Here is a 16,913-nt window from a genome sequence, read left to right as displayed (position 1 = left end):
GTGTATAACAATTGAAAAGTGTAATTCAAGTGTCCTAAATTGTTTATAAATGGCTACTTCTTGAAATTTGTGAAAAACCGGTATATTCTTAAATCCATTGCTGAGTTGGCACACTTTCCTAATTTAAAACGAGTTAATAGCCTTGATGGGTGTAAAGAAAAAAATTACTGCGTTCATGAAAATGATGAACAATGTTTAAGAGTAAAATCGTGGTTTTGGGACCTATTAAAGTAAGTCATACAAATTTACCGGAAATCATTCGGGATATATACTTATGTAAAACTTCTATTTTCAGAGCGGAAAAACTAGCATATCTAACATTTTGTCTAATGCTGTTGAAAGATTCGGGGGCGATTATCGACCTACTAAAGGTGTGAGGATACTTGAATTTGAGTCGTCATATTTACAAATTCATGAAAGAAACATAAACACAGAGATTGAACTCTGGGATTGTAGCGGTGATCATAAGTATGCATATTTTTATTTGCACCAATTTAACGTTGAGCACTTGGATTCAGTGAATCTAAAATCTATTCAACCGTGCACCATATCACCCATTTAGTATGATTGATGATTATGGGCCAGTTCCTTACGAGTACCCTTATATTTTGCACCAGTAAGTTATGTTATTTTGCCTTTTGTTGATTTATGTAGCTTTTTTTCTGTAATTGGTGTCGTTGAGATTTTCACCCTGAGTTTTGCAATTGTGTTAGGACCCACTTACGTAAAATATTTGCACAGAATATTGCCAATCCTACGTAGACACCCGATTGAAAGAATATATTCGGATCTTGCATTCATACATGCAAAGGTATTATGTATTAATATGTATTGCAGCGATGATTCTTATATACTTTTGGGAGATACATTCGATGCTGTGCTGGTTTTAGATGTTCTTTTTTGTCACGTATTGATTATGTTAAGGCATTCTTATTCATTGATATTTAGAGTTCTTAAAGTGGTGCAATCAAGGTATTATATTAAATTGCTCCATCATTAAATGTCTACAGAACTATTTTAAAAGTAGGTTTCGGCTAGTCCCTTGATGACTTTATTATTAATGTATGGCCAGAACTATTTTTCTTCATTTTATCGGAACGGCTGCCAGCCTGCTGTAAAAAAATTGAGGTGTTTGCATGCAAGGAAGATGGGGTGGAATAAATACTAAATCCTGAAAGTCAATTAGTTGAAATTAGTCCTATTCGAGCCGTGAGTTATCTGGTTGAACTGAGGGTATCTCAGTGAAAATCTTTTGCACGTCATGTATCCCATTGACAAAGAAAAAGGTCATTTATTTAAACTGCAGTACTGTGATCTCTTATGATACAGTTATCTGCATGACATTTTTGTCCTCGTGAAAGTATTACTTCCTTAATCCTTCGAAATTTTATAATCAGTTGTCGAATTTTTTAGGTACAGTGTTGACAAAAAATATTATTTCAATAATTGATTAAACGGCAAATCTCCTGGATTTGTATAAACTTGGAAAATTTAAGGATTAAAGGACTCATTTGTAAAATTGCAAAAATATTGACCTGTAAGTAAATTTCAGTTTTTAATATAAGAATTGTGTGTCAGAGAAATACCTGCTCCGTGGAATTTGGCCATAAAAATTCAAGCGTGTGAATTTCCATGTGATGATGGTTATTCTGAATATTTTTCTCATGTTTTTCAAGTCATGTTAAAGCTTTTTACGAACCAACTTTCAAAATTTATCAGTTTTGTCATTTGCTTTAAATGAAACTAATTGATGAGCTAGTGCTGCCCCTTTTTATATCCTGAAGTGAGTAAATTTCCTCCCATACTAAAGGTTAGTCTCAGTGTTTTTGCTTTGTCCACTCTATCTTGGATTATTAGAGTAATTTTTTGAAATTTTGATTGAATGAAATCTTGTTAGATTTTAAAGCTTAATCCTTCTGCCATTTTTCAACTAATCATTTTATTGTTTCAATTTGAATCAAGGATACATTCACATCAAACATCTTAATTGGTAACAAGATGATGGGTTGTTTAGGACCAGTTACATAAGCTTCGATATACCTTAATTCACAATTATAATTAGCAGCCTCTATACAAGAAGATTTCTATTTTCGTTTCAGAATTTCCAAACACCAGCACAACAAACATTTGATGTACGTATATTAGTTGTTGATTGTAACATGAAACATAAGGCTGAAAGTTCATGAAAACCTCCCACATCATCAGCAGCTCATGTTGAGGGTGGCTGTGGTTTTGATGACATCCCAACAAGAATAAAAGTGTGTGAAAGTGTGAAAGGAGATATATTATCGAGTATTTGACCAAGTTATTGAAAATTATCGCAAAATTGTGATCTTAGATAGTTTAGGTGGAGTTTGTAACACCATGATAATGGGAATGGCGGTTTAGTTTTATTTGCAGGTTATTTATTTAATTGGCAGTAAATAAAGTGGAATGATCAGAGATTTTAACATGTAATTGTTTCTTTGCATTTTTAAGCAGAGGAAAGGAATATGAGCTCCAGGATTCCACAGTTCCCTAAATGTCCTTTGTCATGAGCTATCGGCCACATTACCCTGCCTCTGTCATTATTACTTGTTTAATTTTCAATTTTAACAGCCAGTTTTGGATTGCATTAATTATAACTCGGGAATCGTCAGTAAAAACTAAAAGCAAGTTTTTCAGTCATGCAATTGCTATAAGAGTAAGAAAAGAGATTTAAAGTAATAATTTACCTTATGGGATTATCTGTTTAAATTTGAAGAGCTTTGTAATATTGTCACTCTTGAATGGTATGATTTTTCGTTATTTAAATATATAGTACTTGTTTTCAGTTGTATATAGGCATGTGCTGTGCTTATTTGTGGTTGTGGATTCATGGATATCAACAAACATTCCAAAGTGAGCTGAGCTGAATCCACATTGAACATGTCTGGGTACAGGCCAGTGTGGTCAGGTTATGGCAACAGCCCTGAAAGAATCCACCAAGCAATTACATTGGATGTAAAGCTGTAACTTCTGTGAGGATTAGATGCCGGTTAGAAACTTTGTGCGTTATCTAAAGCCCTGGGGCTTGCCACTTCTACTCTGGTAACGATCCATGATAATTGAAAAAAATCATGGAGTGTGCTCGGATCTCCACTCATACCAGTGTATCAAAGGTGTATCTTCTTAGAAGTAGTGTCATGGAAAACATGGAGAGTTTACTTAACATGTGGAGCAAAGATAATTTACTCCATAAAGCACCATTAAATTATATGGCTGCGTAGATTTTCGCGGCGGTGGCTTGAAGAATTCTGCATGTCCGGGTTTTCACCGCGTTGTTGTTTGAAGCCGACAACAGTTTCGCCGAAGTTTCATCCGGCGTCTTCAGGTCGAAGATGAGGGACTCAGATTCCTGAGGAACTCTTCGACCTGAAGACGCCGGATGAAACTTCGGCGAAACTGTTGTCGGCTTCAAACAACAACGTGGTGAAAACCCGGACATGCAGAATTCTTGCACCATTAAATTGTTCCATTATCCAGGAGAAGGCAAGAAATTCGTTCCAAAATTTATTAACTGAGCATGGAGAAAATTCATAAAAGAAGCCATTCACTATACGATGATATTAATCCATACTGTAAGAATTCTGTTCCTGATTTTGTTGCATCAGAGAAATACGTAGACAATATTAAGACTTAATTTCAGACGGATGCACTCCTCAGGGAGTGGTTAGTTTTGTGGAAACCGCCTTTTATTGGAAGAATTTACTTGTTTGGAGTCCTGATCATTATCGATCAATTTCAGGATGTGAATCTTCAAAAGATCATGTTATGTCTCTTCTTAAAAATCATTCAAATTGACCAATTACTGCCCAAGGTAAATAATTTTTTACATTTGGAAATTGTTGAATTATAATTCACATTTTGTGGATGACTCCGTTTAAAGTTTCAGTTGCGGCATCTCCTGCAGTTTCTTGGAATTCACCTAAGGAAGGCATTGGGGAAGTTAAGCTGCAATCAATGATGACGTATAAATTAAATTGCAATGTTGAAAAAACTATAGGCATTTTTAATGATTGGTATTCAAAACCTTTTTTGTTCTGCTTTTGGCCAGGAATGTGACAAGTATAACATTCCCCAAAAAACTTTGCTTATTTTAGATTATACTTCATATCACCCCGTCAATGTGGGAACTAAAAAAAGTGGAATACATACCGAGAAACACAACTAAGAACCTTTAACCTCTGGATTATGGGGATATTTTCACCTTGAAGGCCTAGTACACGAAGAATGTCCTGTAGAAACTGAATCAAGTCATTCATGAGAAAGTAACACAACCAGTAGTGGAATTCTGGGAAAAGTCCAGCATTCACGATTTGGTAGGCAATATGGCTAAGTCATGACTGGAAATTGAGCCCTCTGTCTTAAATAATGCAAGAAGAAACATATGGCCAGATTGTGTTCTCCATGTTTACAGCATATCTATTTCTATATATATCAAAAAGTTATTGAAAGACATCCTGAAAATTTCCAATGTTGTGGCCTTCGAAGATGCTTTGAAAGATGATGTGTACAAGCTCCTGCAACTTTGTGAAGAAGATCTTTCTGATGGACATAAAGACATGTTGAAGAGCCCGTCGAAAAGAACACTCTTAGAGGAATCCAGTCAGTTGCCAAGTGCCTAATGAGAATTAACTGGAGAACAGATGACCAAAGTATTGTCCCTCATTGAGGATTGCTTGCAAATAGTAATCAATAATGACGCAGATAAGGAGGAGGAGTGCAGTGTAGTAGTTTCAAAGGTAGCTAGAAATTTAGTTAGTTGCTACAAAGATGTATTTTAGGAAAAAATCAACTGTTCTGCATCCATGAATGCATAGATGAAATAATAGCATCTGGACCAAAAGTGTTGTCAACTTGATGTTTCTGTCTCGATCAGAGATGCTGATGATGAAACTGTTCTTAAATCATTTTCTCAGTGAACCTTATCACACCATGTTGCAATCAGTATTTTTCAGGTAAGCTTAATAAGCAGTGTGCCTAATTTTGCCTCATAATTTAATAGAATTTGAGTAAAATATTATAAACTGAAAAAAAATGGAAATAGTGAATAAAAAGCACCTTAGCTATTAAATCTCTCATATCTTCTAAAGCAACAAATTAATTGTCAATGACAAGATACCAAACATCACATTAGTGGAGTAATGTAAAGTTGAGGTATGCATACCTTAGGTTCTCGTGGCTACGATTTGAGCTGTGAAGAAGCTTCTTCACCCATTTTATTCCCTGTAATTTATTACCAAGTTTAATGTGACAAAAAATTATCTATGCTCGCTAAAAAATTTCTAATTTTTTACTTTTGCTGTTTGTGTTCTTTCAGTGTTAGGCAATTCTAATTTTCTTACATTGGAAATTGGTATAGAAATGAAAAGTTATTATATTATTAAAGGTATTTTATAGAGTATTACAGAGCAAATTAACAAGTATAGATGATTTTTATGATGCATAAAAATTAATTGCAAATGTTAATGGGTATGGAAATTCACATATGCGTGTATATGCAAATGAGGAAATCCTGTATTTTCTTGCCTCGTGTAGAAATTTTAGTTAACTTTAAAGAAATCACTACTCATTTGTTGGTCAAATTAAAGAAAATATGTTTTTCTAAATGATATTTAAGTAGCTATTGAAAAGAGGAAAATAAAAAACCCAAAAAATGGATATGCGACTAGTAATCCAATTAAAACAGTGCTACATTTTTTAACTTCTCCTAAAAATTAGTATATCCTCCCAAATATCAAAACTGGCTCTAAAATAATACTATGGTTTCATGATTTTGGAAAGCACTGTGTTCATTGTCTTAATAATGATATCACAAAGACTTCCTAAATTGACATTATTAATTGCTCTTGTTAATAAGTAGGACCTGAAATCATCTATACATCTTTGTGAAGCTTTCATTTAACATCTGTATATAATTTTTTCCCTTGCTCAAGTGAAGTTTTATGACTTATCTAATATTTTATTTCTATCTCTTGTTTTCTCGGCACTAATTTTCTCTGCATTTACTTATGCATATGATTTGCACATTTCCCTTTTGGGCAATTTGATTGCCAAATTTAGGCTTATATAGGTAATCCGCTCCCTTTTAATAAGTATTACAGCATCCTAGCATACTTCTAGGCATGTGTGTCTCATACATTGTTTCAAACCTGCCCTTCTTGAAATTGCTAAAATTCCTTGTCTTCAGAGAGACTTAAGCCCCATTCACCCATGTCTTTCTCAGTGCACCCCTTTCTCTAAAGTCATTTATTCTTCTCTCAAATAAATGTTTTGGTGATTCAACTGTCATCAATTCACTTGAGGTGAATAAAGCAGTATAGCACACTTCCCGCATCCTAATCTCTCTTTATAGCAATCTAAATTCTTTCATGGCCCAATCATTCCTTATTCTATCTATCCTATTTTTATCGCAAATATTCCCTAAGAATCCCACATTCACTGTATTTTTCAGCATTTATGATTGTCCTGGCATACTTAAATTTTGTTTCCATACAATAATATGGGGAGAAGTACGCTTGTATGCACTGCAATTTTTCAGCCTCAGCAACATGCCTAGATAAAATCAATCCTTAATTGATCCAATTAAATTGTTTTCTCATATTCCATTGTTAAATTTAAATGATTTTACAATAATAACTTCCATCATGCAGTACTTGTGCATGTGTTAATATTTTAAGATCATATTTTTGGAAGAAACTAAGAACAAACTGATAAAATAACCTTTTATAACCTTAAAATAACAGTATGAATTTAGGCCTTTTTATGCATACCTAAGAATTTTACACCTTATTTCTTTTAGGCAGGGGGTATCAGATGTTTGAAGACCTTTTATATATTTATATGGCCTAACTTGAATATGTTTCACTTCTTGAAAAATAATATAAAAACTGTTTGACATTAAACATGTACTGAAATTTAAAGTGGACATTATTTAGCACAACACACATACATTTATTAAAGGAATCTGTTAAATAATTATTCTTTTTTCAAATATACTATGCAATTCTTGACAAAAGAAAATATGTTCTATTGAGTGATTAAGAGTCAGTACTTCATTCTTTTAACTTAATATTTCTCCAAGTTTTTTAATGAAAGTTACTTCATTTTAATGGTTGCAGTTCAGGGGTAGCATGTCGGAAACTGTCTGGAGGGTCCAATTTCTTGGGCATCCTCAGCTTCATCCAAGCTGTTTGATTTTTTGGGTTCCAGAACTTGCGGGGAAGCCATAGGAGTTGCAGGGAAAGGATCTGGTCTCCTGACTGTAATGTGTGAATTTCACTTACCATTGGGCTTAATAATGGGTGAACTGTACCATCACCTATCAAACACCTTTGGGTTCATAACTGTGTTTATGGTTCAATTAATTTTAGAGGCTTTCTAAAAAATATACTTTTTCTACTGCTAATGTTCTGTTTAGTTAAATTAATGTTACAGCTATGTTTTTAGCACATTGTCTCTTATAGTAAAAGATAATGTAAATAATTACTTGTGGGAAGTAAAAATTAGGCATGCAGCCTTCGTTCTAAGAAAATATCTAATTGAGCGATACAATTTAGGTACCTCCACTATGGTACATACCATGAACACATTTGTTTACCAGCCTGATGGGAATGTTCATAAATCAGTAATCTTTGACTGTTTAATTCAAGGCCAATAGTTCATCAGAAATTATATTCCTAGCCTCTCATTTTAGTGTGAAATTCTGGTCAATTTGCATTACCAGAAGTTTACGAGCACTATTAACAAATCATTTTTCTTATGATAAAAGAACTGATGCTCCTAGTTGCCTATACACACAGATATCCAATTAAAACTATGTCAATGCACAACAACAACAGTAAACATCCAGAAGATTGGTTTAATGGGCGAGTGTAGAACTCCTGCCTTGAGGTGTCGTGCAACCTTGAATATTATGTGAAAAGCATCTGAAGTTAGAAAATTTAACACTCGTATGCAGTGTTGACTCTTTTCATCAATTGCCTGTGTTAGTGTTTGCAGGATTTCTAGAGTTAGTTTTTGAGCTAAAACTATTCATTGATTAATACACAATCACTTGTTTCATTTTGGGGGATGTGCATTTTGATTTTGATGTACTTCATCTATTCTAATCATACCTTTACATAACCAAAATATCAATATTGATTTAAATAAATTCAAAATGAAAATGGGAAAAAATTAATGTAAAAAGTTTAATGTTTTGTGTTACTTCAGGCTGGGGGATTGAGGGTATCTCTCTGCTACAGTAATGTGTGATGAGTACTTGTGGTTCATTTTATTAAAATGGATTCATAGAGAAATTAAGATTTAGAATGGCAATTTAAATGTGTCTTATTATTATGTAACTTGTATGTACTTATGTAACTTATTATTAGTTCAGTAGTCACTATTTATATAATATGTCATTTGTTAGCTAAGATCTAAAGTGGTAAGGGAATGATTGCTTATTTGTAAAGTACTTTGATCTGTTGCACTGTTCATACAAATCTTATTTCTCACAAATAATGCCTGATTTCATCACCTTTCCTTTATGAATACAGCTATTATTATTTCAGCATCTTGCTTAATTGCTGCCTGCACATAATCTTCATGAATACATGACTAGTTAGTTGAAATGTTTTTATGCACTATCTCACTGATTCATCACTCCATCTAGTGCTATCCTTTAAGTTTATTTTATTTAATATTTCAATGACTTTTCTTTAGTGTTATGGTGTTAAATTAAGTGGTTGAGTTTTGACAAATTTAATTTATTCATTGCTTTATATCATGATGATGAAGTTATAAAATTAGGTATGTGCAATTTAGATAAAAAATTATTTTGGGATTTAGATTTGATAGACAATATTATTCATGTGAAGTCAAGTTTTTTGGTAACCGTATCTCTAAATGAATACAATGTAAGAAGTGCAGAATGCAGTGTAAAAAGTGAATAGTTCTAATGTTCTGCAAACATTTTGTCTAGAATTATGTGATACAAAATACTTATGGGGTGTTGTCTTGTTTAAGAAACAATCAGTCAGATATACAAAGTCACGGGAAGTCTATGTCTTTATATTAAGTAAAAAATATCTTATTCACTAATTGATGAAACTATTTTTAAGGATAAATTTCACTTTCCCATTCCATATGTTTTCTATGGCCTTGAAATCCAAACAGTGCACAAGTTAGGCAACTGCCAAAATTAGTTCTGAAAGTATATGTGGCAATAAGATAATTTTTCGATTCTGAAGCAAAAATGTGATGTAAATTTGACAATTATGTGTATTGTTAGCATTTGAAATTTTATTTTTTCAGCATGAATGTTTTTGTGTCTCTCTTAAGAAATATAAGATATCATTTCAGTTTTTTAATTGTGACAATATGTATTAAATCTTTTTTAAATACATTTTTTTGTATGTGACGGATGCAACTTAACCAAATGTTTCTGAATCCATCATTCTCATAAAATCCTCTACGTGATGAAAAAGTTTTACATGGACTCAAATGGGAGATATTCTGGAGTTTTATTCACTGAATCCTGTACTCTGTGTCTATGCTCCTTCTGTTTGTAGTTTCTTTTGATAAGCTAATACAATTCGAGAAAGTTTCAGTGTCATAACCTTGATAATTTTTTCCACAGAATATTTTACCTAGTTACTCAAAATTAATTATTTCTTACCAAACCCTAAGCACTTAGTCATTTTTCTATGAGTCTCTCAGTGTGCCCAGAAAACTTAAATATGCGTATTGTGTGTGCAAGGAACTGCCCATACACTTGCGTGTGAATTTCACTAGTTTAGATAGAATATTCAGGGTGTATCTCTCTACCCACATTTAAAAAACCAATCTTCTCCCTTAATCAAATAGAACATTCCACAGAGTCTGCTTCTATTCCTCCTTATTTTTAAAGATTTCCAGTCCAGTATTTTTAACATTGCTGTTACCCTCTCCAATTACCTGTTCTTCCCCAACACATATCTGGCAGCCTTTGTGTGTACCTTCTCTAATTTTGCAATAAGACCTTCATGTGGGTGACACATACTCTAAAATTGGTCTTACAAGGGTTTTATCTGCCTTCTCCTGAGTTGCTCTATTGTTCCCTTAGAGGTCTCTCATTACCCAATGCACATTATGAAAGATTTCTTGGCAATAACATCCATGCCTGGCCCCCACCTTAAATCCTTGGTTAAATAAACCTTAATATTTGCAGCTTATAACATTTAGGGATGACATTTTCAGAAATTTTGTAAACTGTTTTGGTTATGTTTACCTTATTGCTGAATTGATGAATTTGCATTTACTAACATCTTTAATATCCATGCGACTATTTATTACCCAATCAGCCAATTTATTCACATCAATGGGCAGGATTTTGTGATTGCTCTCATCCCTACTTTCCTGTAGATAATGCAGTGATCTTCAAAAAATTTAATTTTAGAATCAATTTTAGTTTGGAGATCATTTTTGTAGATTTAAAAAAAAAAACAGTCCAAGAATCCCATCTTTTAGATCTCTGGAAGTTACCCTCATTACATCAGAATAAATTTATCCTAATTTGACCCTCTATCTATGATCCTTCATAAAATTTTTCCCCCTGAAATTACTCTTCCATCTCCCTGTAATGGTAATTGTCCCATCTTGAGCATAAGATTATGATGTCAACTTTGTAAAATTCTTTTGACATATCAACTATCATTGCATCCCCTTCTGTTCCAGCATCTATAGAATCAGCCACTTCTTGGCAGAAACGTAAAAGTTGAGTTTCACATGAATGCCCTTTTCCGAAGCTATATTGGTGACTAAAAAGCCAATTTTCGCACTCCCACAAATCCAATAGGTAATCAGTTGTAACTTTTCTTAAAAGCTGGCAGACAACCAAAGTCAAGCTTACAGTATATAACTTTCAACTAGTGTCTTATCCCCTCCTTTGAAAATTGATGTTATGCCTTCTTCCAAGTATTTGTCAGTTCATTGTTCTTAATGGTGACATTGAATAAATGATTTATGTAATTTGAAACTGTGATACCACCCTATTTCATTAAGTCAATTGACACGCCAACTGGCCAATCTAATTTATTTGACCTCATTTCCATAATTTTTCTATAAATATCCAAGTTTGTTGTTTTAATACTTTTGGTATTCAACGTTTTAATGTTTACCCCTCCTCGATGACTCAAAGGATGCAGTGCTAAATCTAAAGAATCCACTAGGTGTATCCTCCCTGTAAATGCACTTACACACCTATCATTAAATGCCTTTTCTTTCTATTCTATGATTTGATTTCCATCTATTTTTAAAACCATTATATTTTTTCCTATCTTCTTTCTTCCTCTGCAATTATTTATAAAATTTATTTCTATTACATTTAATATTATATTCATTAAGATAGTTTCTTTTGCTATTTTTTTTTGTGAATCCCCCTTATTTGTTTCTTTAGAAATTGATTTTTAGGTAAAAGAACTCTGGGTCAGTATTTTCTTTAAGAATTCTTTTCCGGACAAGGTTATAGGTTATTCAATCCCTCCTCCATAATCTCCATAAATAGTCGTACCTCCCCCAATTTCTTCTTCATTCTGAACTCCTTACCCATTCCAAATACTTATCCCTTAAAAAGGACTGGAACCCTTCACTATCACGACGCTCATATTGCCGTACTGTCTTTTTTTCCTAGTCCCTTGCCCTGAGACCTCTCCCTATTTAGATTCACACAGCTAAATGTCCATTTTTCCTGGAAGGATGTCAACTTTCCCTACCAATGTTTTCGGCCTCAAGAGTATGAAGTCAAGGATGTTTTCCCCACCAGTGGATTTTCCCACCACTTGTACAAAACTCTCCTCGTTTATGAGGCGATTGGCAATTTCTTGTGTCTTCCCAGTGCATACGGTGACCTCACTAACTGACCATTGAATTCCAGATAGGTTCAGGTCCCCCACTATGACAGTATGATCCTCATGGCTTCCTGAGCGTATGAATACTAGAACCTTCCCTCTTTACATCCTTCAGTGGGACCTCTGTGCTTGGCGATAGTTTGAAGTTTTCCCTCCATTCCTTCCTTTGACATGAACACATTATCTCACAATCATTTCCACATGACAAGATGAATCTCTCCCTCGGTCATCTCTTCTATAAGTTGTCATGTTTTGAGGGGAAATCTCTTTGAGTATAATATGATCACTAAGCCATGACTCTGGGCTTATGACAATATCAAGATTGAATCCATCGACTAGCTTCTCAAAGTTCTTGACTTTTTTCAGAATACTACAACGATTAACTTTCATAACTATTAATCCCTTACCTTCCTTTGAGTTTGCGAGAACCACCTCTTGTGTCTGTTACAACTTCCCTTCCTTACTAAGCTTGTGAGTGACTTTTTGAACAGATTCAACATAACCTTAATTTCTTTCCTTTTAAATGCATACCATCATGGCTCAAGTGGCTGTCACCTACCCAGCAATTCAGAGCCTAAAATATCATAACTTGTTACCCGCAAATCTACTCTATTCTTTTGTTTGTGATGTCAATTCTCTTACAATGGATATCTTTTCAAAGAATTCCACTAATGACACTGTTGGCGCTTTTAAACTTATTTTTGGTCGAGGTCACCAAATTTCATGCAAAACCAATTATATGGTCGTCCGAGTTAGCATTCTTTCGTTTTTCCCTATGTGAAATATGACAACTCTTTCTTCTACTTCACCAATAGTCTTGTGTGCACTGTATTACGCAGTCTATTGTGATCTGTATCAACGTGGACTTTTTGATGACTTGGTGTTTTTTTAGTGTATGTGTACATATGTGCGTTTTTGTTATGCTGGTAATTTTTTATGTCAAGTAATGCATCTATTATTCAGTCAGTCCACGATATCCTTTTGAGAACTTTATATTAACTACTTAGGTATAAACACTTCTGGCCTGTGTTTCTCCACAAGGCTGTGGGATGTATTTTGGTGTATGATCCTTCTTCAGTCACTGATGCAAAGGAGCTGGACGTATTTTATGACTACATAATCAATGCTCCAACCAATGAACTTCAAAGCTGCATTGTTTTTTCCAACAACAAGAACAAAAACAAACGAATAGAAAAGTTATGTAAGTTTTAAATTTACAAAATACTTTATATTGTTTCATTTGGAGTTTATTTACTTAGCTACTCCTTTTTCTTTTGGGCTCTCATGAGCATCCTGAAGTATTTGTAAACACTATGCTTCTCACCTCTTGTAATTTCATGAATATATTGCCACCAATTCAATTCCTGTTTTGATGCTTCTGATTGATGATTTTGATGTTCTGAATCTTTTATAAAGTTTTATCTTCATAAAAAAATTGAGTTGTCTTATATTTTCTTATATGCCAATCTCTCTTATCTCCTGTTAGCCAAGAAATAAAGTGATTTTTTAAAAATTCTTTCCAGCCAGCAAATTTGCTGAACTTGAGCAGGTGCCAATCGACATTACAGATGATGTGAATGGAATCAAGTCTGTCTTTGATGAGTTTCTCACGGATCTTTTAAAGAAACTGTGGGACATGAGGCATCAGAGAGAGGACTCAACTCATTAAAAGGAATACATTTGCTTGAGTCATGAAAAGATTTTCACATGAATGTGGAAATTATCTTAGGTGCAAATGATATTGCTGAATATAAAAGTAAATGAGTATAATTTATAAAGGTTGTTCATCTATCTCATAGCCCCAGTGTTACTATCGACACGTGAAGTGGCTAACCAAACATCCAAGAGTAATGAAAAATATGTGTGAGGGAAGGCAACATTGTTACCGTGGTGCATCAATATTTTCACCTTCAGTACACTCTATTTTCATTACATTATTTTTTATTATATTATTTATTGTTATGCTAATATTAGTTCTAATATTTTTTATGTGTGTACTCTTAATAGAAATATCATCTAATTTGCATATAGATACTAAACGATTTCACACTATTGTAAAAAATATTTGTATTAATTAGCACAATCATGTGATTTTTCTAAATGTTTTGGCACAATGCTTATCCTTGAAGTACTTTTTTGTGTAAGATGTTTAAATGAGTAGTCTTAGTACTCACCAGTAAATTATGTGATAGGCTGTGATTCTTTAAAAAAATACTCTATATAAACAATGTGATTATTTTAAACATGTACCTACTAAGAAATCAATTTTTGTAGCTGGAGGAACTATGCCCTTAGCAATGAGCTAGGAAATTAGAGCCTATCATTCATTTTCAACTATGTAAACTTTGTAAGTAAAACATGGCTTTTTCAGCCTTAGAAATTTAACATACTCTTCTTAAATAAAATGGAATGAGCCACTTTAAAAGGCATAGGAGTCATCTAACTTATGGGACGAAGAATATTCCATAGTATTTTTTCAAGTGGAGGGCAGTTACTATGTTGGATCTGATGTTGAACTTTATGTAGGGAAATAAAGTATTGTTGCTTCTATCTTTTTTCTTTTCTCCATAATTTTTTCATACCTTTAATTAATTAACACTTTCTTCAAAGAGCAATTGTTTTATTATGAAAAAAATCTACTGCCAATGTAATGAAAGAAAGTGAGGCGAGATTAGCTATTCAAAGATATTGCATATGCACACACTGGAACACAAGTCACTCTTGGAAATGTAAGCTAAAGGCAAATCAGTGCATAAATCACAAAAATGGCAATAAGGTACCCTAAATAAATTGAGTTTTGGTCAAGAGAGGCCTTGCCCTCTAAAAAATGTTTGCTTTTGCATAAAAGAATGCTATATAATATCTTAGCAACAGTTTTTGGAGAAAAACATGACTAACTATTAATTAAATTACTAATCATTGAAATGGAATAAGAGTATCCTGACATTCATATTATAAAATAATCTTAAAGATATGCTCTGATATCATAGCTAATAAAAATGGCTGCCAAATTACATTGTTCGTAATATTCTAAAAAAATATGATTCCTATAAAATATTGGACAAATTAATTTGCAGAGCTTAAAATTAAAATATTACTAGTAAAGTTTTTTATAGAGTGGATCACTGCAGTGCTTTATCTTTTTAGAGTGTAAACTGCATTTGATGGTATTGACCTACAACATGTTAATTTTAGGTTAGATTTTCAAATAAATGTAATAGACTTTTTTGATAGATTTGCAGAAAGAAATTTCGGAAATCTATAATAGGAACAGCTAAACTTATGCTCTAAAAATGTTGTTGGAATACAAATCAGGAATTATAGAGTTAATTTATAAAAACAAATAAGATAATTAATCAGAAATTGTTCAGTTAACATGTATTGATGATTTGATAAGCTTTGATATTTAGCAATTTCAGCTGTGAATTGTGTTGCTTGCTCACTGGAGTGTCTAAGATAGAAGGCCCATGCCTTTCAGAAAATTAATGCTTCTTGAGGTTGGCCTTCAGAGATAGTGAAACATTCATTAGGAATTTTAAATACAGCTATTTTTATGAAATAACCAAAACCATGGATAGGAAGCAGTAGAGTATGATAGAGGCAACTTTGCAATTCATGTATTATTTCCATTATGTGGTCTAAAATATTCTCATTATTGGAGCTTTAATTTACAAAAGGCCTAACAAATTGCTTCCAAATGAGTAGTGGAGGATTTCAATGTGAACAATGACTAAAACGATTTCCTGTATGACATATGATTGTTTTCTAGGAAGCTGGGTGTGACATAAGTGGAAGTAGGCAGTGAGTGGAAATTTTCACTTCCATCATTTATCAAAAACCACAAACAGCAACATTATTCTTGGGTGTGATGGCAGACAGCTTTCAAAATAATATTTTGAATTTCTTTCAGTGGTGGAAAAGATGTTCCTCTTCTACAGATATTTCAAAAATGTCAATTTAATGAAGTTGGGAGTGTTTTGAATTGTTAAAAGAAGACATGGATGACCATACCTCTTCATGGTCTTTTGGCAGAACATGTGTGGTACAATTAATATAAGTTTCACTGTAAGCACCCACATGCTCAAAACAGCAGCAAATCATGGATGAGGAGTAAACAATTAATATATTACATTGGATATTATGAGCCTGAGAGATGAGCAGAGGAACTGAAGAGTGAATGGGGTTATGTTGGGCAGGAAAGAGGACATCAAAATAGTTAATATAACAGTCTCAGGTTAAAAGACTAATATTATGCCCAGTAATATCATGGGAGTGGAGAAAACCAACCTGGAGTGTGGAAAGGGAAATGACGTATTGCCGGTGTAGAAGAGGTACACTTATTGTTTTGCAAGAGGCATTCTTTGGGGTTCATTATTTATCAAACTTAATTGAAAATGGTATTCAGCCTTTGCTGGTTTATTTGTAAAATGAGTATGTGAGATGTTACATTACTGATTGCAGAAATACAGATTTGGAGCTATGGGTTCGTATAAAATTGACCTTGGTTGATATATTAATCTAATATAGTAGAAAATCAACTAGTCACTATAGTTGCTTATTGAGCTGACATCTCCTTATCTAGAATAGCAGCCTTGAGGGATGATAATAACCGTGTTTGGTCATGAAAGCGTAACTTTTTTAAGTATTTTTGTAAGGAATAACGACGCGTTTATTGCTAAGTACGAGAATTGCGATTTATATTCTTCATCAAAATGGTATCCCAATATACAAAGTAAAAGTTCGGGAATTCATCACAATGATAGTATTTTCCAAGAAGCTTCACAAAGGAATTTCATAAAACGGTCAATGTGATAAGAATATTATTCTCCCAGGAATGCAAAAGGGTCGCTAGAGAATACAGTTCACGCATACATAAAAATTCTTACTGCCGATTGGTTCAACGACCACATCGTCAAAGTGGTTTATATTTCGCGGCTGTTTAATGAACTGGAGACATGATACGCAGAGACTACTTACAGCTGTTAAGTAGGTGGTGCCATCTTTTAGGATTCTTTACTCTCA

At 33.3% G+C, this 16,913-nt stretch overlaps 1 protein-coding gene across 1 annotated transcript; it reads left to right on the top strand.

Annotated features, from left to right (window-relative positions):
* Positions 1–42: 42 nt before the first annotated feature.
* Positions 43–14,441, top strand: LOC139698256 (intraflagellar transport protein 22 homolog). Its single transcript, XM_071597131.1, has 4 exons — positions 43–230; positions 296–468; positions 12,899–13,092; positions 13,415–14,441. The coding sequence occupies exons 1-4, from the start codon at positions 192–194 to the stop codon at positions 13,558–13,560; spliced, it is 552 nt and encodes a 183-aa protein (XP_071453232.1). The 5' UTR covers positions 43–191; the 3' UTR covers positions 13,561–14,441.
* The last annotated feature ends 2,472 nt before the right edge of the window (positions 14,442–16,913 follow it).

The sequence above is a fragment of the Hetaerina americana genome, unplaced genomic scaffold (genome assembly GCF_022747635.1).
Source record: "Hetaerina americana unplaced genomic scaffold, ioHetAmer1.1.p SCAF_80, whole genome shotgun sequence".
Lineage (NCBI taxonomy): Eukaryota > Metazoa > Arthropoda > Insecta > Odonata > Calopterygidae > Hetaerina > Hetaerina americana.
The sequence above is the reverse complement of the archived record's forward strand: the minus strand, read 5'-3'. Positions and strand labels throughout refer to the sequence as shown.